Here is a 23,351-nt window from a genome sequence, read left to right on the forward strand (position 1 = left end):
TATTACATAAAATATTTTAACAACTCATAATACTATAATCATTAAGAAAAATATGTGTTTTAAAAAAATATTGTTTGCTTTCTTTTTCTATTTTACATTAAATACATAAATCAGGATGTCCTTAATGTGTGCTGTACATACAATCATTTTTATATTCTCTCCCACTGGCATACAAATGTTCTTTGCTATCTAGCAGCACACATACATGTAGTTTTAATGATAGTCAACAATATCAGTTGTCACCTACACTGGTGCAAATGATACTTTAGAGAAACCCTTACTGTACATTGCCTATGTTTTTTCTCCCCTTCCCACCCACGGTCAGCCCTTGAAGCCCTAGGCAGTTGTAAGTGCTGCTTGCGTTCGGATATGAATTGCATGCTAATGAGTTCATTGGTGTAAATCCATTTCTGAGCATGTGCAGAGCTATTTCACACAAGATCCGACATGCAAAGAGACTTTAGTCTTTAGACTTTGAGGGTAATCCTTGCGACATTTCTGCAAGAGTAGTGATTTAAATTTCTTAATATTAAGCATATGCTTCTCCAGCTGTGTTACTATTTCTTCTATTACATCTGGGTATGATATTACAAGCCAAATTTTCTATAACTTGAATCCATATTAATGATTATGCTTTTTTTACATATTCTTTATTTAAATATTGCAGAACAATCATCATTGGTTTACGGTGACAATTCAATTGAAACAAATGTAATAAGACAGAAACATAATGAAGATTTCAGTAAATATGAGAACATAACTAATCACAGGGGGGAAGACAGACATACAAGGGAAAGTGAGGGAGGAGAGGGAGGTGGGAGGAAGGAAAATAAGGTGCACAAGAGAATGTGCAAGAGAATGATGGGGGATATACTCAGTCACTGTAAGAGGTAGGACTCCATTGTGCACATTATGGAGTGAGAATGGATGAGTAGAATATAGAAAAGGCAATAAGATAGGTCAGTATGTTATATTGCAATAGCAGCGCTATCAACATGGTGGGAGTGATGGGGTATTGAGCGGTATTCTACCTTTTCTTTAAATTCCAGTCAGCTACACCAGGTGGCCCTGAACTCAGATGTTCGGTCACAGGCAGAAAGGGATAATTCCTCCATGGACATGTATGAGTCAATGCGGTGGAACCACTCAGACACAGTGGGAGGAGAAGGAGGCTTCCAAAGAACCGGAACCAGGGATTTGGCTACATTATTCAAGTGTTTAAGGAGCAATTTTTTTATAGGATGAGTTTGAAATGTTGGACAAAAGGCAGAAACCAGTGTCAGTCGGCACATCCGCCCCCCTGATCAATTTGGAGAGATGTATTATTTCATTAAAATAGGGGAAATTCTTCAGCATGATCGCCATATGTGGAGCTGCAAACCTATGGAAGAGTCGCATCTCCAGCAAAGGAGAGGAACACCTTTTGAAAAATTATGGAAACAGTTCGGGATATCTGTACCATTGTGTTAGAATCTTATACTGGGTTTCAACAATGGCTGTGTTTTGTGAGTATTCATGAATAGCCATGAAAACTTTTGGCCACTGGATTGGCCCAATGAGATCAATAAGGTCTCTTTCCTAAGTCTTGCGGGGAAGGAGGCCTCCGATTGGAGTTCATCAAACTCTCAGATTGAACCATCCTTGATCAGGTGGCCTAGTCTTTGGATCCCTCTTGTAGACTAAGTGGCAAACTGTCTGGACTGGTGTCCAGGTGGGAATTCTGAGTTGCCCAAAAAAGAGATCTGGGGGACAGGACTGTATAAATACTCTTGCTCACCCTAATCCCTTTCCAGCAATCTAGCGTGGGACATATAGTGCGGTGAGTGAGTTTAGGTAGGTTCAGGAGCCACGGTAACATATTCAAGGCAGTTCATGCCTTTCAATATGAATCTACTGATTATTCATTACCAATCTTGTCCACTTCAGAACTGAGCATAGAGGCCTGGTAGAAGCACTAGAAGAGCGGTAGTTGTTCGCCACCTTGAAGACGATGTCTATAGAGTGTCATGTTTGAACCAGGGCCATCTCCCCCCCAGACAAAATTCCCTGATCACTCGTTGTAGATCTATAAAAAAACTCCAGGGTACCCTGATAGGAACCGCCTGTAAGACATATAGTACCCTAGGATTAATGTTCATTTTTATGACACTTATTTTGACCAACCAGGAGAGATTTAGTTTGGACCCGGATTGTAACTCCCCCCGTGTTTTAGCTAAAAGAGGTGAATAATTAAAATCATATAACTTGGAGGTGTCACCAGATAGTGTTATTCCCAGATATCGAATGAACGATGGATGCCACTTGAAGGAAAAGGAAACTTTAATGGTACTTACAATAGGGTCTGGAAGGGAGATATTGAGTGCAACTGATTTTGAGTAGTTTATTTTGAAGTGGGACAGGTGGCTGAACAAATTCACTCATTAATTTAGGTAGGGATACAATGGGATTTGTAACCACTGCCAGTAGATTTTCTGCAAATAATGCTAGCATTCTGATGGATTGCCCTAGCTAGTGCTTCCATCCAAAGAATAACTATTATCGGCAAGAGGGAATGCTTATTTTATGTTACCAATGTTACAGAAATTATTTAAATAATGTTGAACTTACCTTTGCAGCTGGGAGGTGGGGCGGAATTCTCTCCACCTGGGACTGGGAGCACAACTCTTTGTTGTGACATCATAGTTTAGCACCACACTCCCAGCATAGCACTGACATGAAGGACCAGCATCCAGCAATTTCACGTGTAAGAAACTGCTGACTGCTTCTCTTTTATGTTCGCAGCCAGCACTCCATGTGGAGTGAGTGACATTATATCGCTCATTCCCCACCACAACCACCTAGGTTTGCCTAATGGTAGCACCGACAATGAGTATGAAGCACATTCATCACAATCTTCTTGATCTGCAAAACTCCTTCCATCAGAGGGCCTTGCTCCCTACAGGTCCCACTATTTTAATGCATAAAGCCATGCAGGAACCTGTATAAACAGGTGCAAATGGGTAAACATAAGATTATGGTATCACAAAAAACCATTTGCATTGAGGAGCAGTAGCTTTGTAAAGGAACTTTATTGTTTCTCTGCCTTGATATGTTTAAATTTATATCATTAGCTTAGGGACCCGCCTACAGGAGATGCTTTGCCCTTGGCAGATGAGCTTAATCTCAATATAGCTATATTGTGCACAAAATTGTCCTTTATGTATATGCTGACACATAGTGATTTTTATATATAGTTTGTTTCTGAGCGCCAGACAACATTCTTCTTTTGTTTGCACAATTACTTTGGTCTCACTTGTCCTTGGCTGCCATCTCAAATGATTGTATTCACTGGTACACATTTCATTAATTTAAAGAAGCGCACTTTTTTTTCTTTCACTATTTGCTAGTTTGTTTTTCTGGGAGTTGACCACTCCCTCTAGATGCTGCATGTTTTATAACAGGGGTCCTCAAACTACGGCCCGCGGGCCACATGCGACCCGCTGAGGACATTTATATGGCCCGCCGGGTGTTTATGCCGCCGCTGCCTGTCTGTCATTTTTTTTACATGAGAAGGACGGTCATTGGTGGAAGAGGGAGAGGGGGCGGCGGCCGCCGCCGATTGGCTGGCCGGCTGAATCGCTGGATCATGAGAATTGTTGTCCGGCTGCAATCTAGCTTCAGGCGGTGAGAGGAACCGAACAACTCTCATCTCCCAGGATTCAGAGGAAGCCAGGGCATTTGGGAGGGCCGCCTGAGCGGTGACTTGTGGGCAGTGAAGGTCAGAAGCGGGAGCGCGAAGAGCGGGAGAGAGAGTGCTAGAAACGGAGGCATCACAGCGCAGAGGCAGCTTGGAGGAAGTTGGGAGCATTATTACCTCAGTGTGAGCCTGAGGTAAAAGCGGAGTTTCACCAATCAGACTGCAATGATGGGCATTTCAGTCCGTATGTCTCTGTGTGGGCAAAGTTATTGCTGGTATAATGTTTTTGTAGCGCTGTATATATATTGGTATTTTACTAATAGCAATTTGGAATCCCTAGGAAACAATGATGTCAAGAAAAAGAAAAATTGACTCGGAGTGTAGGATATTCAAGAACAGTGGACTTATGATTACTTTTTCATGCAGTACAAAGAAAGAGCTGTATGTCTGATATGCCAGAATATAGTGTCTGTGTTCAAAGAATATAATTTTTCTAGAATGAAACATTTGAAATCTCCAACCAGATCAAGACTAACGGATGCACACTTGCATCACTTGTTACGACTAGCAGTGACAAATATGGAACCAGACACTGACCATCTCATTAGCCAAAAGCAGGCCCATAGTTCCCATTGAAATACTGGTAAATTTGTTGATTTAACTTTACTTCATTTTAAATATTGTATTTGTTCCCGTTTTGTTTCTTCACTTCAAAATAAGATATATGAAGTGTGCATAGGAATTTGTTCATAGTTTTTGTTTTTACTATAGTCCGGCCCTCCAACGGTCTGAGGGACAGTGAACTGGCCCCCTGTTTAAAAGGGTTGAGGACCCCTGCTTTATAAGGTGGAGGTTCAGGGGAAGGTTTTAAATGGGACACCCTGAATATAAATTTGCATCACTAGCTTATGGATTCAACTACAGGAGATGCCTTGATGTTGGCAGGTGAGCTTAACCCCAATATAACTATATTATGCACAAAATTCACCTTTATTTAAGTATATGCAGAAACATAGCTATTTTTATATATTGTTTGTTTCTGAGCGCCAAACAACATTTTTCTTTTGATATGTTTTACATATCATTAGAAAATAAACTGGCATGACTGTAAATATGTCTGATATCTACAGTTGAATTTAAATAGGAATGGATTGCGACACGTTAATGAGCCCTACCCACACACTCTAGGTGTGGGGTCATGACTAAGCACTATACAATGCAGTGTGTTTCATTGGTTACAGCTACTTTCCAAAGCAATGCTGTACAGCTGCATGATTAGACACAAGGGACTGTGTCTCAAGATTGTATTCTGTTTTTCAATGTAACTTTTTACTTGCATTGCTTTTCAACTGCATACCAAGCACTCCTAATGATGCACATGGCTTCCCACTGGAAATTAGATTTAGGATCTTGAGCTCTGAAGATAATTTTCTTGAAGGGCACACCTCTAAGTTTGCTCAGTCATCATCTGTTTGTTCATTTCTATACCAGTATTCAGTTCATAGTGAGCAACAACATGAGAGTCAGGGGCGGATCTAGAAATTTTTTCTACCCCGGGCGATGTAGGGGGGGGGGGGGGGGGGGATTTAAGCCCCGCCCCCTTTCTAACTTCTAAGGCTGCCGGCGGCTGCACAGTATGTACAGGTCCGTTCGGCAGTGATAATGTGCTGTCCCGCTGCTCTGATTGTGTTTAGAACACAATCAGAGCAAAGGGATTTGAAGGTCCCACTCCTGAGATGCTCTCTTCATAGAACAGCTAACGGCATTATCAGATGTTGAGAATTATGGGGATTAAGGTATTCTGCAAAATTTAGGCTAATAATATCTCCTACATTAGTTTTTTGTTAAATTGCTAGGATACTAAAATATGCCTAAGCCATATGGAAGCAGACGTTTACACATGGTTTAATGCTTGATAAATAGGCCCCAAAGACTTAAACACATCCCCATCCCCGTAGTTCCACAATTGTTTAATAAGGAAATCAATGTTGAATAAGAAGTTAAGGATTAGAATGAAGATAATATTGAATCAAGATGGTTCAAAAGAACACAAGTGGGCAGTGCTTAGGCATGACATTACATATGTGTGCAGAGTGCATGAGTACATATAGGTTGAGCTCAAACAGGTTTTATACTATCTAAGACTACCACAAACATGTAAATGTACAGTGTACACATCACAAACAAGCACTGTACTGTAGCAGACTTGCCAACTATCCCCAAATTCCAGGAACATTCCAGGTGTTCAAGATTTGGGGATGGGAAATTTAAAGCCGTGAAACATATCTATTTTTCACGATTGATCAAATGCACAGTACCAACCCCTCATGTTAAACACATTTTTAATTATCTATTCTCACTCTCTGGGCGCGATTTTTTTGCAAAACAAAACATTATATCATTACCAAGTACGGTAGGCATGTTATAGTGCAGAGCACCAAGGTCCGACTACTCGAAACCCCATATGAAATACTTACTTAGCAACTCTTTAACAATGGAAATTATTTTAAAATGCTGGCAACTATGTTATGTACATTCATTTTATACCATACCAGCTTTGCTAATTGATTTTAACTAAATATATAAATTTGTATACTTAAAGTAAGTGCAGTAGATAGAGAGAGGTTATTCCAGGCTCTACGTATGGACTCACCATTAACCCAAGTGAACACTTCCTTCTGAATATCTCCAACTTCCGCAGAGGTAACTGCTAAAATGACATCATGAAATGAAGTATTCCTGATCTTTGCTATTTCATCAACGCTAAAAAGCCTAAAGCAGAGACATTATAAACATTACCATAAGTTATTCTTCTGTATAATCCAAAAGAAAACATTAATTGACAGCTGGACACAATTCTGCTTCCCAATCGTACACATAAATATTTAGCTTCATAATTGTGGCCTAATCTAAAGATACATTGATCTTAAAATACTGTATAAGAATACAGCTACCTCAAGTTACGCTTAAAGGGAATCAAGATACTTTAGTATGAATACTAGATATTCCAGTTACCATTATTAACATGGCAATGGTAGCTGGGGCTTATACTAAGTAAAAAAATAAATACATACATTTAAAAAAATGGTGTCCCCCCACATAATGAAACAAGCACAAGTGCTCTTAGCCTCTGCTGGTTACCATTAATGCAGGGAGACAAACAGAGTTGGGTAGCCTGCAAAAGCCACAACCTCTGCCAGGCTGTAACAGGCTGGGCTGGTCACGCTATAAATGAGAGATCCACAGTATGGTATCCCCCTGTCATTTCAGGAACCAACCCAAGCCTGGTCAGCACAGGGCTGAATATCCAGGGGATATCAGGCCCTCAAAAAATAGAGACACTCCCCGGGGAAATCCAGCCCCGCTGATAGCACTTGGGCTCTTCCCAACCACCCTGGATGGTGGGTGTTCGAGTGCTAAGGAACTGCAAGTCTCAGCAAACCCTGGCAGCCAACAACTGCCTGAGTATGCTGGCGCTTGTAGATCGGCAGGAGGGTATGTATCTTTATACTGCAGTATGAGTAGCCACAGGAGGTACTTCCGTTTACAGAGGTAACTGGATATACAGCCTAATCAGAATAGGCTGCATCTCCAGGGGGTGTGCCACACTTACACCTGCACACCCTTACTGTACTTCAGTTGGCTTGTATGCCCTCAATGTGCACAAATGCAACTTTCACTGAACTTTAAATTTCACGTTGGTTTACTGTGCATATAATCCACTTTATTCCAATAAGGTGTTCATTCACCATTATTGGTTTTATAGTTTATATAAGTACTGTGAGTGTCTCCCATTTATTTTATATCTTGTTTTTCTGGATTGGTACCCATATCCCACCCCTGTGTTTCTGAGTAATGCAGTAATGTTAGATACATAATAAAACATAAGTGACCTGGCTTTACTTATTTCACACAGGATGGTATTGGAATGGCTTAGTGATATAATTGGTAGCCTTAATCAAAGTATGAAATTGGTTTCTGTTACTGGCTCTGTGTAGGGAAAAAGAAATGAAGCCTCAGTATAAGGCAGGGTTTCCCCACATCTATGAATTAGTAAACATATCAGCTGTTCACTAAGAATATGATGCCTATTTGCACTGCTACTGTTTTGAAACAGAAGACCTAGTAATCATTAATAACTAAAGGCAGGCACAAGCATATCTGTGTGTGTCTTCATGTGGGCATCTCATCTCCATTTGAATATACAGCCAAAAAGTGTATATTCTTGCAGTTGTGGACATGGGTGGGACTAACTCACTGTTTGCGCTTCTCATGACTCAGTGCAAATCCAATAAAGCAGACACATGGAGATACTGCTATGTATCAAGTGTTCCCCTTACCTCTTAGAATGTAAGCTCATTTGGGCAGGGCCATCTTTACCTTCTGATTCATATCATTGTATGTTATTTTTTTTTGTATGTAAAATCTATGTATGTAAAAAATGTAAAGTGCTTTGTGTATATTCAATTAGGTCTAAAGATTGCGGATATGCTCTCCCAATGACATCACGTTACTGCAATATCGTTGATATCAGTGTGCACCCCATAGGGTTGCGAAGGGAAATCCGTGATGTTGTAGTACCATACTGTCACTACACGTGCAGCCGCACATAATCGCGTTTGCCAGGCCTAATTGAATATGCCCCTTTATGTCCTATTGGGAGAAAGTGTTATATAAAATTATTATTTTTATTACTAGTATTATTATTATTATTATTATTATTATTATTATTATTATTATTATTATTATCATATTTGACTGTAACTTTTTGATTGGTAGCAGTATATAGCAGAAAAGCATTTACATTTCCATAAACAGCACAAGCATGGGTCCACAAGGTTGGGACTATGTAAATGAAAGTCGACACCCGATTGTATTTAGTCCATTTACACAGTCCATGTCCTGTGCCAGATCCCCAACCTCTTTTTACAGAGGACTGCCAGCCTCTCCACCCAGCAGTTCCAGCAAATGTTTAGGGGGATGTTTCTTTGAAATGAATGATGGAGTTCAATGAGAGGGATACCAGCTGAGTAACTGGTCAAAGAAACAGGGATCACACAAAAGTGGTCCCAACCTTGAACATTGAATTAAACACATTAATTCAGAGCTCAAAGATAAGATCAGCATACATGTGCTGTTGATGGACACAGAGGTGCGTTTTGAAGCAAATAAGGTAGTACTTCTGCTGTTGTGAACACCCTTAGCAAATTATCACAAATATGTGCTCTTTGCTTGTGTGTTTGATGATAAAGGGAAATGTTAAGTTATTGGCTAACTTTCCATGATTTATAAGGAAGAAACCTACAGTCAGGTCGCTCAATTATCAGGGTTTCTCAGTGCCGTAACTAGACATTTTGGTGCCCTGTGCGAGACAGGGCACCGGCGCCCCCCATCTAAGTGGGAGTGGCATTTGACAAGTGGGTGTGGCCAACCTAATGTGTGGGTGTGGCTAGCACTTTACAGAGAGAGACTATCATTACTGGGCGGCACAGTGGTTAGCATTGCAGAATAACAGCAATTGTACTGTAAATTTGGCCAATGTTTGCTGCTTAAGGGACAAACTTTTTTAAGATCTGTAAATTAGGGATAGTACTTTGAACCTAGGTAAGTTAGTGCAGCAAATTTTAAAGGATAGTCAACTTTTGGGGAAGTCACAACATTCACCTCTCTTTAACTAGTGCTTTTGGCATCAAATCAAATATTAGCTTTAGTTTAGTAAGTTAGACATTCAGGCAGCCTAAAACCTCTTCATGTGGTACTAGCAGAGCAAAGAACTAACATGTACACAATGAGCAGATTGACTTTTATGTGATTATGGGGGAAATCAAGCTCATTTTGGGGTCACACACAGGGCCGTCTCTTCCATTGGGCACGATGGGCAGGTGCCCGGGGGCCCTGCAGGCAAGGGGGGCCCTTCCGAATCCTAAAAAAAAAATAAAAAAAAATATATATATATTTTTTTTTTCTTTTAAAATACTTACCTTGCGGTCACATCAGCGGTGATCCGGCTCCCTCCCTGGTCCCCTCTTCCGTGCTCGCAGTGAATGCTGGGCGTGATGTCACGCCCAGCATTCACTGCAACCACAGCACGGGAGAGGGCAGAAGAGACTCAGCGGCGCGGAAAAAAGAAGAGGATCGGACTTAAGGTAAGTTAAGGGGGCCCCTATATATATATATATGTAAAAAAAAGTGATTATATACATAATCACGTTTTTTTTTACATACATATATATTTTTTTTACACACACACACACTATTTATATATATATATATATATATATATATATATATATATATTTTTTTTTAGGGGCCCGGTACACTGCATTGCCCGGGGGCCCATAAAGTAGTTAAGGTGGCCCTGGTCACACACATGACTATATCAGGGCATATTGCAGTTATTGCTGCTATTTTAACCAACCAACCTAAGCTACGTGACTTGCTCCACACCAGTTGTGATGTTTTACGGCACACTTCTGCTTATCTGGGCTCTATATATTTTGGTCAAATCAAAAGTGAATCTATAAACTGAGACCAATTGCCATTTTGTTAAAATTAACTATGCCATCAAAAAGATACTGAAATAATCCTGTAGGTGTCATATAAAAAATTTGTCAATCGTCAGTAATTTAATTCTACTATAATGTATTTAAAGGGATTAATTAAATAATTTAAAGCGGGTCATTATGTCTCAGCCAATGAGGCTCCTGTATCTCTGGACCGCAGTGAAGTATAACTACCTCTGGGGTATGAGAGATACAAAGGAGGGCTAAATACAACTGTGATACATGTTACATTCTCCAGAGGGGGGGGGACGGACATCACACAGGGGGGGTGCTACGTGTTTATCTGGGCACAAGTCGTTATATTAACAGATGTTACTGACAATCGATTCCTCAATACCTGGAATAGCTTGGCGCTTCTGCCCTCAGTGGAACAAGCAGGAAGTTCGGCATTTAAATGCCGGACTTCCTGCTTTCGGTGCGATCCACTGCGGGCAGAAGCGCCAAGCTATTCCAAGTATTGAGGAATCGATTGTTGCTTGGGTATCGGGCGGCTGCGCCCACTTGGGCTTGCGCCCGGGGCGGTCGCACCGCCGTCGTTACGGCTCTGGGGTTTCTTTGTCATAGGTATGAGGATAAATTTAGTTGCAAAGTAGAGTAGTCTAAGGTAATAACTAGTAGTCTAAGGTATTAAGAAGATATTGCACAATGCTAATTATGGCAGTAAAGAAACAATATATGTATGCAGAATTTAAATATTATGTTTTATAAATAAACAAGGCAATATATATATATATATATATATATATATATAAAATATATAAAAGTTCATTAATAGGTCAATATATTATCATTAATATATATTAAATAATTAATAAGATAAAGAAAAATGTTTTATACACATTGATGAAAGTTTTTTCATCTGTAATTTAAAAGAATATCATTCTGTGGTGATATTTATCAGTGGTTTCCACTTTGCAGACCTGGCTGTTGTATTTAGTTATATCTACCCATTTCTTGCATTTTCAAACCAAAATCGATCTCCATCTCGTAAGCGCTGAAATTGATCCAAAGTAATGGCAGTGAGAAGCTCTCCAGGATCTCCATAACTCTCCAACATTGTACCCGGAAGAAGCTCTAGTTTATTAATGTCATTGTCATACAGCAAGGCTAAATCGTCAAACAACTGCAACAGAAGATAGGAGATTAAAAATGACATTGCCTTCTTTTCAAATGATCATGTATAATAATACAATAAAAAAAACAAATCTACTTATGATCATACAACCAAATTTAAATCTACTGTCAAACTTTGATGAGCATAAACTACAGTTATTCAAATAAAATATAAGCACTACACTAACAGGGAACTTCAATATGGCTGTCTAACAAATAATCCATATGTATTTTTTGTTTTGGTGATTTGAGAATAGTGCTATAAATTTCTTCGGGTCCAAAGTTAAAAGACAGTTTTAAAAAATGTTCAAACTGTGATGTGATGTTAATATGGTAGAGTTATGAAAAACACTGAAAATCTCATAGTGAAAATGAAAAGTTAAAATAAACTAATTATTCACCCACCTGCAAAAATATTTTTTGTTTTTGCAAGACAAGATTATTTAAATGACATTCAATGGGTTGAGAAGGCACATTTAGGAGAGCATCCTAAATTTATTTGGGGACCTCAATGCAAAGAGGTGTACATTTATTTAATATAAAGAGATGGTCTGACACCAATTCCTTTGAACAACTGTGAATTTACTATTACACCTGTGACAGTAGTTCACCAACTAACTTGTTACTAAACCTGAATCTGCAGAGGCACCTGTTCATTAGATATGCAGTGGCGCGCGCAGGGTTTCTGGTTCCCCAGAAACCCCTCCCCTCCAGGAACCAATGGTACTCCACAGCAGCTGCGGCGCTGTCAAAGAAGCGTCCGCGGCAGTGTTGTATTGTAGTATAATACAGCACTGCCGTGGATGCTTCTTGACAGCGCCGCGGCTGCTGTAGAATTCAGACTCGCTGAAATGGAGCTGCTGCGCATGCGCAGCAGCTCTCTCTCGCTCTATTTTTTTTTTCCCGGGGTGACGGAAACCCCCCTTCTTAATCCTGCGTTCGCCTCTAATAGGAATCACCTATACCACAGTGTCAGGGAACAGGCTACATTATTATGCAAGAGGAAGACATGTAGATGCATTTGCACATATAGAAAAGCACTTTGTTGTTGTATATTTCATAAATTACCTTTATTGTATGCAAATGAATCAATACTACATAACTCTGGAAAAATGAGGTTTAATGATTCTCCTGTGATCTTAGGCTACAGTAGCAGACACCAAGCAGTTTCTTGAGTTGCATTCCAAGCAGTTGCCGTTTGAAAAAACCACCTTGAAAATAACGTCATGTAAAGTCCCAGTGATCTCTATGCCACACTTTGCTGTTGATGTGGACAGTAATGAAATACACCATTGGGAGGTTACTGTGACGTATGATGCAATGTGAACAGTCTATATTACTGTGGACAGCATAGATGACAAGACAAGATTTGAACTTCTGTTTGAAATGCACAGCAAGAAAATATTTGTGGACGTTCTCTTACACTGTAAATAAATTGTACTTCAACTGTTTGACCAAGACCTAGATTATATTGAGTAGTTACGTTGCAATTTGGTTGGGAAGTGACAACTAAAGAGTATGCTTATTCACTCAAGGTTAAACTCTGCCAGCTGTTAGTGCAAGGTATGTCAGTGTTGTTGAAACAACACATTCAATGACATCACAGCACATATTAGAGGAAACTGTTTGTGTGAAAGAAAATTATAATTTAGAAGGATCACATTGACCCTGCTGGGATGGCTTGGTGACTAAACCTTTGGACTATGACATATATACTAAGAACCTTTGTAGCAAATATTTATAAGTATGCAACGGATTGTGAGTTGGGAGATGGCACTAGAACATTTTTTGGCTTTCTTCCTGAAAGCATACGTGAGTCACTCTAGGGCTTTGTGGTCACTAGCAAATATGCAATTACAGTGTTTTTCGATACTCTGTTTTTAGAGCACATACAATATCACATGACTACAATACTAGCATAATTGAGACACAGTTTCTGAGCAAAATATAGTTGACAATATATTCATTATGTGCTTGTGACACACAGAGACAAAGGAAATTGATCTAGGTCACAAGGACATGACACCAATTTGAAATGGGGCCTCCAACAAGCTTCACAGGGACCTTGTTTCATGGTGAGATCCCTTAACCACAGAGCTACTACTTTTTCATTACACAGATATATTTCTAAAACAATCAGATATACTGTAGTTTTACTATCAATAAAAGGTCACTTGTTTCTTTAAAACAAAAGAAAGTATGCCAAGAATTCTGGAATTTCACATAAAGTAACATTAAGCTTTACAAACAAGTACAATTACTTTCCTATGCAATCTACAATAGTCCGATATGTGGGAAGTACAGGTTATGACAGGGTGGGTTTTCATAGTTCTAGGTCTATCGATTGCTGGCATCCCAAATGCTGAGACCAAAAATGACAGCTTGCAAGCGGAGGATTCCAGATCTATTCACTGTGGTCCAAGTTCCCCTGACAACCATGTAATGTTAGCAGCATAATAAAGGTTAATATCTGGGAATCCCCTACCTCCATTGTGTGTAGCTCTATGCAAATTCACAAAGCTGCTATGTGGTGGTTTGTGACGCCAGACAAATTGGGAGAACCAGCGGTGAGGAGAGTAGATTTAGGTACCTTCACCAGGAGTGTTTGGAATGGGTAAAGTTAACATGGTAATATGTTAATTTTAAGAGAAACAATCCCACCCAGCCAGGAAATAATATTTTTTTTGCCATCTGAGCAGATTCAGGTTAATTGTGTTAATAACATGTGGAAAGTTGGCTGAGTGCAGAGTCTCATAGTTGGAAGTAATATAGACTCCCAAGTATTTTAATTTGGAGCGTTGCCAAGAAAAATTAAAATTACTCTTAAGGAGATCCAGGGTAGTTGGTGGAAAATGGAGTGCAAGGGCCTCAGCCTTGGAAAAGTTAACTTAATACCCCGAAAGAGAGCCATAGGAAGGAAGGACCTCAAATAAGTTTGAGATAGAGGTGTGAGGTGAGATCAGTGTAAGCAGGATATCATCTGCAAATAAACTGAGTTTATACTCATCAGACCCAACTACGACACCTCCAATATCAGGGGAGAGACGTATCCTCGCTGCCAAGGGCTCTATTACCAGAGCAAAAAACAGCGGTGATAGTGGGCATTCCTGTTGGGTGCCGTTTAAAATTGTGAGTGAGGAAGAGAGTACTCCATTAACCGAGACCCTCGCCAAGGGACCAGAGAAAAGGGCCTGGATCCCATGCAGGAAATTACCAAATCCAAATTTTTTAAGAGTTTTCAGCATGAATGGCCAACTAATTCAATCAAAGGCCTTTTCTGCATCTAATGAGTGTACAATGGCCGGGGTCTGGGAGGTGTTAATACAGTGTATAAGATCGACGGTACGTCTAGTATTATCGTGTGCCTGTCTGCCCTGTATGAAACTGACCTGAATTTTATGGATTAGCTGAGGTGACACTGTATTAAGATGCTCCACCAGTGCCTTCACATATATTTTAAGGTCAGTTTTTTAACGCATCTCACTTTTGACCGTGAGATGCGTCTGTAATTGGCACAATCAAAGAATCCTTACCTTCCTTAGAAATGATAATAATTCTAGCTTCAAGTGCTGCCTTGGAGAAGGATCCCCCCTCACCACACTATTGAACATATCAGTAAGATAAGACGAAAGCAAGACATTAAAAGTTTTATAGTACATGGTGGTAAAGCAATCCGAGCCCGGGACTTTATTTTGTTATAGGCTTTTTATGACGCTGGAACTTTCTTGTGAAGTGAAATCTGCACCCAGCACCTCAACAAGATAGGAGTCTTTGCATGTGGCATTGAAACAAGAAATTCCAAATAGATTCCACAGGCACAGGAGTAGAGCTACCCTTAGGCGAAATGTTATAGAGTTTACTATAGTATTTCCAGAATTCCTCAGTAATTTGGTCGGGGTCCTGTATGGTGACACCTGAATGTGATTTGATTCGAGTAACGTTATTACGGGACATCTTGGCCCTTTGCCTGGAAGCCAGCAACCTGTCTGCCTTATCACTCTTTTCATAAAAGGTTTGCTTAAGGCATTTGAGTGTATTTTTAGTTTTAGTAGAGAGCAAAAGATTGAGTTCACCCCTAGCTGCCACTAGTTTATTTTAGTCCTCTGGTTGACCTGTGGACTTGTGGATAGCATCCAAGTTGGCAACTCGCTCAGAGACCTCAAGAAATTTTTGAGTTCTCATTTTTTTAGCGAAGGATGTCACTGTTATTAGGCTACCACGAATCACAGCCTCATGGGCATCACAGAGAAGCATAGGAGAAATCGTTTGGTCAGCATTTATAGAGTATTAATCTTGGATTTCATTAACATGTTGTGATTTTAAGTGAGGGCTAAGCAGGGTCCTGTCATTTAGGTGCCAGGTAAATTGCAGTTGTCCAGACCGAGGGCCCACAACATCCACCACAGCTGGGCCATGGTACGACCAAGTGCTCAGGAGTAAATCAACATTGAGAATATGGTCAACACACAGAAAGACCATGTCCAGGCAGATGTAGGTAGATGTACACCCCGTGAACTGGGGAAAAGATGGAGTAATTTCTAGCAGTTGGTACTTTAATCCTCCATGTGTCAGTCAAGAGGTGATGGGAGTGAAGCGCTTTCAAAGCCTTGGAGTTAGCTGTCACACTGTGAATGGTAGATCTAGAGAGAGGCTGTGATCTGTCCAGATGGTTATCTAATGTGGCATTGAAGTCTCCTGCCACAACCATTTTATCCTTGCGATGTAAAGATAGGAGATCACTTTTAGTTTGAAAAAAGTGAGACTGGTTTGAATTGGGGGCATACACATTAAGGAAAGTATAAGGCATGTTATCAATTTCCCCCACTAGAAGTAGGTAGCGCCCCTCTGGGTCCCTGACTTCCTTAGATGGTTTAAATAGAAGTTATTTTTCAAAAAGAATTGCGACTCCCTTTTTTTTTACGTACTCAGTCACAAGCGTGATAAGAACACAGGAAGTATTTAGATTTGACTTCAGGGTAGCGTGCATGAAACAAGGTAGTTCTCTTACGTGGAAAATTCAGTCCCTTTACATTTGATATAAAAATTTGAATTGCCATAAAGGGTAGATGGGGATATTATGCAGAGGCAAGACAAATATGCAGGTCTCGGGCCACAGGAGCCCATGAAATTGGTCTCAGTGGGTGGGGGAGGGAAGTTGTAGTGGGGTAGGAGATTAAGGGCTAGGGTCATCAATGTGAATAGCACGAGGAAACGGACCCATGTAAGTGGACGACTAGTAAGACGAAAGTGTCCGAGGCTGACCCTAGCAACCAGAATTGGGTGATGTGGCATTGGCAGCCACCAGGTGGTTAGATGTGTATAGCGAAAACAATGGTCCAAGGTGCGTGGTAGGACCAAAAGAGTGAACAAATATACATGTATATAAAAAGTGGAAAATTAGTGCAAAACAGGTATAGTAGTATAGAAATCATGATACCGATCTCTGTAAAACATAATATAAACTAAATATAGTATATAGCTGTGGTAGGGTATCAACAAGTAACAGGTAGCAGAAGAATTGGTTAGGAGGGCCAAATGTTGAAGATCATAACAGTCGAAGGTCATGATATTAGAGGGCTCCTGTACCTGCAGAACAAAGAACAAAAGACACGGACAAAGAGCACAACATAGGCAAAGTATGCGGTAAATACAGGGGGATTAAGTTCAAAAACTATATTTGCTCTGGCAAGCTGAAATGCCTCCCCTGAAGTCCTTAGAAAAACAAGTAGCCCCAAAGTATGTTGCAGTTGTCTGGCGTCTCAATTAGAAGTTAACACAAGATCTTGAATAGAGTAGATGTAGATCATTAAGGATTGTTCAGGTGATAGGAGGGTAGCTTGACATGGATGAAACTGTACGCCAAATTGATTTTGGCGCCCTTTGAGGTAGAGCTGTGGGTCATTCCACGCATGCCCCTGTAGATGACAAAGAGATAGGAACATGTAAGTTCAGTTTCTGTAGAAGCAATCGTTCATCATCGAGGGATTTAGCCAATAGCATCCTGCCATCTTTCTGGACTTGGTGGGAAAAGGGAAATCCCCACTTATATTTAATGCTATTTTAACGTAGAGTTTGGGTCACTTCCTTCAGTTCTCTATGCTTATTTAGGGTGGTGGAAGCTAGGTCTTGGAAGATGAGTATTTTAATGCCATCGATCAGAATCTCAGAGAGTTGTCTTGCCTCCCGAAGTATTTGATCCTCCGTCTTATAGTAATGCAGACGTCGGATAACATCTTTTGGAGTTTTTGGATCTTGAGAGCAGGAGCGGAGCACCTGATGCGTTCTGTCGAGGATAAACATGTCGTCAGATATGGAAGGAGCCAACATACGAAAGAGGCGAAGAAGATAGTCTTTCATTTGGGACCCTTCAATGATTTCTGGGATGTTTGTAATTCTGAGGTTGTTGTGTCAGCCCCTGTTTTCAGCATCCTCTTGTTTATCTTCGAGAGCTAGGAGGCTATTACGTGTATGTGTGAACTCTTACTCAGTTGATTGTTGTCCTGCGATCTCTCCAATATGTCCACCCAGGTGCCCAGATCCGCAAGTTCTGAGGATAAATTAGACATGGCCTTAGTGACCTTCTCCTTAATGGTTTCTTTGATGTTTTTCTTTTCAGAGAGGAGGGTACCAATGTCTGCTTTAGTAGAGTGATCAGAGGGATCCTCCAATACAGATTCCGATTCCGAGTCACTGCCATGAGCAGATGTTGAAGATGTCGCCCTAGAAGAAGTGGGATGGCTTGAAGTCAGATATCTGACTGAGGACTGTGAGTTGATCTTTTTGTTCTTAGGCATTTTTGTTCAATACGGAAGTGGGGTGAGAGTATCTATAATGAGATTGGTATACAGGTAATGTCCACCGATGAGATGTCCACACACCAAACCAAAGGATGGTTTTATAGCATTTTTATAGCCATATTACATAGTGTCCCGTGAAATGGGTAAGGTATGAATGGTTATACAAGTTGGTGAGTTGCAATGTCAGTTTGAAGTATCAAAAGAGTTGGGTTCTTCTAAGATGCTGTCTTGATAGAAAATAACAATCTGTGCAGTATAATTAACGGACACAAGATGGCAATGTTTTACTGAAGACTAAGTACAATACAATATACAAAGTAGACACAAGGTGGCATTGTCTTCCTGACAGGTAAATTAAGGATGGTGCATTTTGTGAGATGGCCACAAGAGGGTACCAGAGCTTAAGCATGATGTTGGGTATTTCAATGCAGATTGTAGCTTTCTGTTGCCCACTCCGCTGCTGTGCCGGAACCCACAGGACGACAGGGGAGCTTCAGGGAACCGGCGCCTCCCTACACTGGAGAGATATAGGCCCGGCACTTTCGCAGCAAAAGCGTGGAGAAAGCCCCAAACAGAGATATCTCAGTTCTGGCGCCAGATACAGTGAAAATATTGCCTTTGATATGTAGCTGAGTTAATCAGCAGCCCAGGGTTTTATTTGGTGCAAGTTATCAACAACTCTACGCGTGGATGCAGCAAGAAAATAAAATTTCTGAGGCAGCTCTCAGATAACTAAACCAGCCATCTTGGCTGCCAAACCACGCCCCCTGTATGTTTTTTTTAGCAGAACACATGATGAAAAATTACTGCATACTAATTTTGCACACACAGTGAAAACTCTCAAATCATGGATCCATTACAATCATTTTAATAATTATTTTCTGTAAAGTGTAAGGCAATTGCTGCATGAGGTGTTAATTTGTACTGGCGCCAACTTTAAACAGTAGTCTCACAGCAAATGAAAAACATCAATATTATTGAAGATTAATGTGCATATTTTTTTTTCCCAAAATGGATCTAATAAAGGCCTGCGTAACACTAGTTTAACTCATTAACATCATGCATGTGTCGAGCTTTTTATTGTAGAAATCATTAGACTGATGGCATTAAATTCAAAAACATTTAAATTACTGACCTTTGTGTTTATCTGATAGAGCTTTGGATTAATGTCATTCCAGCTTGAAAAAGGTTTAAGTCCAAAGTATTCTCTTGCATGGTTATAGGTACAAAGCCCAAAGTCTCTTCCGCGCTGAATGCTGAAGGAAATGTAATCAGTCCGAGAGTATTTCAGAGATCCATACCAATAATCTGTCATTTGAAATGATGATTAAAAACCATATAGAACAATTGTGAAATAAAATGTACTGTACTTTTTGTATTTTTAGTAAAACTGCCTATGGGTCTATAAAAACTTTGTAGGACTCTCTGGGATGAAAGTGTAAATGGATTAACTCTGGTACTTGTATAATTCACATTTTAATAGTTAATTTTACCATATAAAATAACTTAAATGTGCTACTCTCTCAGATGATATAAAGTCAATATTGATCCCAGATATGAGTAATTTACAAACATGCAAAGTTGGGGACACAGAACGCAAAATTATTTTGTTTTTGATGTCATGTACCTATTTTTACATCTGTACAGGTAAGTATGTAATACAGGTTTGTTCTCTTAAAATGATTTTCTTGTTGTAACCTATATGTGTTTATTTGCGGTATCTAATGTCTGTATGTGCCTAATGGTATGTTGTGCTGTCTGCTCATGGAGACATCACTCCTAAAATGCAACTTTCCGTAAGGCTTATTAATAAACTACAAAAAGTGCCAACTAGATAATTTCATGGTGCATACCTCCACAGCCATTGGAAATACCCTGCAAAATCAGTCTGGGTCTGCATGAGTTTGTGGATAGTCCAGAATGGCGCAAGGATGAAACCGAATAAACATCACTACGAAGTTCCACATACGCTGCGCACTTAGTTGCGCTATATATATAAATAAATACATGTTGATGATGATGATGATGATACTACCACTTTTAGAACACCCCTTCAGTAAGCTAAACATTTCTATTTTCGTCTAAATTACTGCTTGGTTTAGCCTAATTTATTCCATAAATTAATCAAGGGAGTGACTAGCTGTATTATATTTCTAACAGTGTTTAAACATTTTACTACATCAGTCACAATACTATAAGTCTAGAAATGTGCTTTCTCGTGAAATTTATGCAATTTGAAGCTGCAAAATGCTTTCCTCAAAATGCATAGGCATGAGAACTGATGTCCAGCACCTCTATGGTCCTTTTGCATCCTCCTGCATTGCACCCCTGTAATTGTGCCCTCTCCACCTGGTTATCCCATTTAAATAACCCTGCCTCAGAAAATAAACTCTCATGCAGGGGAGCAAACGTCTGCTCTTTCTGAATATGAGCCAACCACAGTAAGCAACTGGTGCTGCTACCAAATAAAACAAGCGAGATTTTATATTGTAAGACAAGATATTTAAATTGATGTAGAAGTTGAAATTGCACATTTTCATTTATGGGGAAATTTGCCTTTTCAGTCCTTGGATATTAAACATCCATGGAGATTTCATAGATTGGATCTTGGCCAATCATTTTTATGGGAAGCCTTGTGAGTCATCCAAGCAAACTTTATACCGGAAATCCTTTGCAAATACTAATGTTAATAAAAGGTTAATATGTAGAAATCTAATATATAACATAAAGACAATCCCAATGTCCACTTGTACATATAACATGTTAAGATATGATACATGAAAAAGTAGCAATAAATTAGAGTAAAGGTCCAAAAGTAAAAGTAGACTTTGAAGTGACGGTTTTACTTTTCTTACCATGACCCAGAATCCTACAGATGGTTACATGGAGCGATTTCCAAAAAATAAAATGGAGGCAAGATTCATTAGTGATCTTATCTTGTGCAAAAGTTAAGATGCTTACTTTAAGAAGAAACTGGGAGATAAGAGTGAAGTTAAGATGGATTTTCACTTACGCAGTGGATATTGCTTATTATCTCCCTTTTCTGAGCATGCACAGAGGGGATAAGCAAAAAACATGAACATGTGTGTGTATGTGCATTTGTTTATATAAAAGGGGAAAACCTTTCTGTAACAAAGTAGTGTGTGTGTGTGTGTGTGTGTGTGTGTGTGTGTGTGTGTGTAGAGGTTATTTTATCTTCAACTTATTCAACCCAAATTGACAAAGAAATTAACTGTTGCACCTCTTAAATCTTCAACCACAACATTATCTTCTTTTTCAGCAATCTGGGAAGCCATCCCAAGAAGCAGTGCATCAACATCATGTGGTGTCTGTATGTTTGGATTCTGCAACAGAAAAAAATATAGATTTGGGATTATGTCACAAGCCAATTTCTTTAAATAAACATTATTCTGAATTATGACATACACAAGTGTATTTAAACTGTTTTTCTCACTCCTGGTTTTATAAATACAAAAGAAATCTATAGCTACAAAGCAGTTCAGCCCTATGTCAGTGTTTCTTACTCTGATTCTCATGCACCTCGAACAGTTCAATGTTTCAGGATTTTTTAATCCTGCACAGATGACTTAGGGGTCTATTTATGACCCCAGTGTGGTAGCCATCAATATGTAACACACACTGCAAATTGCAGCGCTACATACTAGAGCACAGGTGCAATTTACTATACCAGTGCTGCTCTGGGATCCCCCGGAGTTGACCCCCCTTCTCAATGAAGACTTCTTTCTGTTTACTGGCAGCCTAACACTGCCGACGAATGGAGAAAGTGCTATCCGCATGCATATAGCGTCTTCTCTCTGAAGAGATCCGGCGAAGCCAGAGGGGCTACATCTCACTTAAATAGACCAGTAATATCATCAGATGGTGTTACTTTGTTGGGAAAAGTAAAGCTTTTCACAGCTTAACAAATTGCCTAATGCTGCTGTCCTCCAAAGACATGTATGGGGACAGTGGTAAGTGCCGGTAATTAGGTTAATGCCTTTCTCCAGTGTTAATCATTTGATAAGTAAGAAAAGTGGTAAAAAAGCTTTGTGTTTGGGTTTTGGCTCTTCGCCACTTGTTAAATAGACCCCTTAGTCTACTTGTCTGGGTTACTACATTTCCACAGACAGAAATCCTCAAAACATGAGCTAAGGGTGTGCAAGAACTTGAATTAAGAAACACAAAATGATCCATGTTGTCACTTTTCCATGCTAAAATATATTTTATAAAGTTTTTATTTCAAATTTTCTCATGCTTATATAGCCCAAAGAACCAAGAACCTGAAAATAACTTAGGCAATTTCTAGTATTAGGGACTCATTTTGTGGAATTTGCACCACCCCTACTTTGATCAGTAAAAGATTTCAAGAATTCTAAACCCAGCTCTGTAGCTCCACTTATGTGGGAGGACCAGAATTAGGATTGTCATTCCACAGGATTGCTATATTGCAGTACTTACCATTTTACATATCTCTCATCAACGGACTTCCTTCGTTTTTCTGCCATAGACAGCACGGTGTCTATTTGTCTTTGTGATATGGCTTTATTGTTGTTACCCATATTGTATTACTATTAGTATTTTTAACCCCCCCTTTTTAGTTCTACCTGTACTATGTACATTTTTAAACCTTTGTTTGTTTGTACTACTGCTATATATGGTTCTGTATAAGTTTGTGGAACCCTATAAATAAATGCTAATAATAATACCTATACTACATTTACTATTATCAAATCCACATGTGCAGGGACACCTGTTGGCTGATTCAACAACGGAGGCCTGATGTTAGAGAGACTAAGCAAGGACCAGATAGCAAACCAAAAGAGTGTTCCAGAGGTAGGTGTCATTGAGAGAATACACCTACACCACCCATCATGCAAATGCTGGGATGCAAATAAATAATGTCCTTTTATCTTTAAGTTGAGATACTCCTTAAAGCTGTATACTAGTTCCTCTTGGGAAAATACAAATGCTCTTCAGCAACTAATTAAAATTTAGCTTGTTGTTTATCAATGTAGCAAAGTGTTACAGCAACCAGTGCGGCATAAACTCATAGAACTAGTAGAAGAGGTCTTCACCTTTAGCAGTCGCCTTTCCCGTAGAGACTGGTTATGCTCACAGGTACTCGGATGCCCCCAGGACTTATGCTCAGACTAGTATAAGTTTATGCTCACTCGGCAGCACACAGGTACAGGAGATAGCACA

At 39.7% G+C, this 23,351-nt stretch overlaps 1 protein-coding gene across 1 annotated transcript in view; it reads right to left on the minus strand.

The window, feature by feature from the left end:
- Nucleotides 1–23,351, minus strand: part of LOC142151976 (dual oxidase 1-like) — a 114,029-nt gene that overhangs the window by 48,828 nt on the left and 41,850 nt on the right. Inside the window, exons 11-14 of the mRNA XM_075208132.1 lie at nucleotides 21,391–21,493; nucleotides 19,285–19,457; nucleotides 11,187–11,362; nucleotides 6,330–6,448 (exon numbers count right to left, since the gene is read on the minus strand). Coding sequence (XP_075064233.1) covers nucleotides 6,330–6,448; nucleotides 11,187–11,362; nucleotides 19,285–19,457; nucleotides 21,391–21,493 — 571 coding nt within the window. The remainder of the gene's footprint in view (nucleotides 1–6,329; nucleotides 6,449–11,186; nucleotides 11,363–19,284; nucleotides 19,458–21,390; nucleotides 21,494–23,351) is intronic.

This window comes from Mixophyes fleayi, chromosome 4 (genome assembly GCF_038048845.1).
Source record: "Mixophyes fleayi isolate aMixFle1 chromosome 4, aMixFle1.hap1, whole genome shotgun sequence".
NCBI lineage: Eukaryota > Metazoa > Chordata > Amphibia > Anura > Limnodynastidae > Mixophyes > Mixophyes fleayi.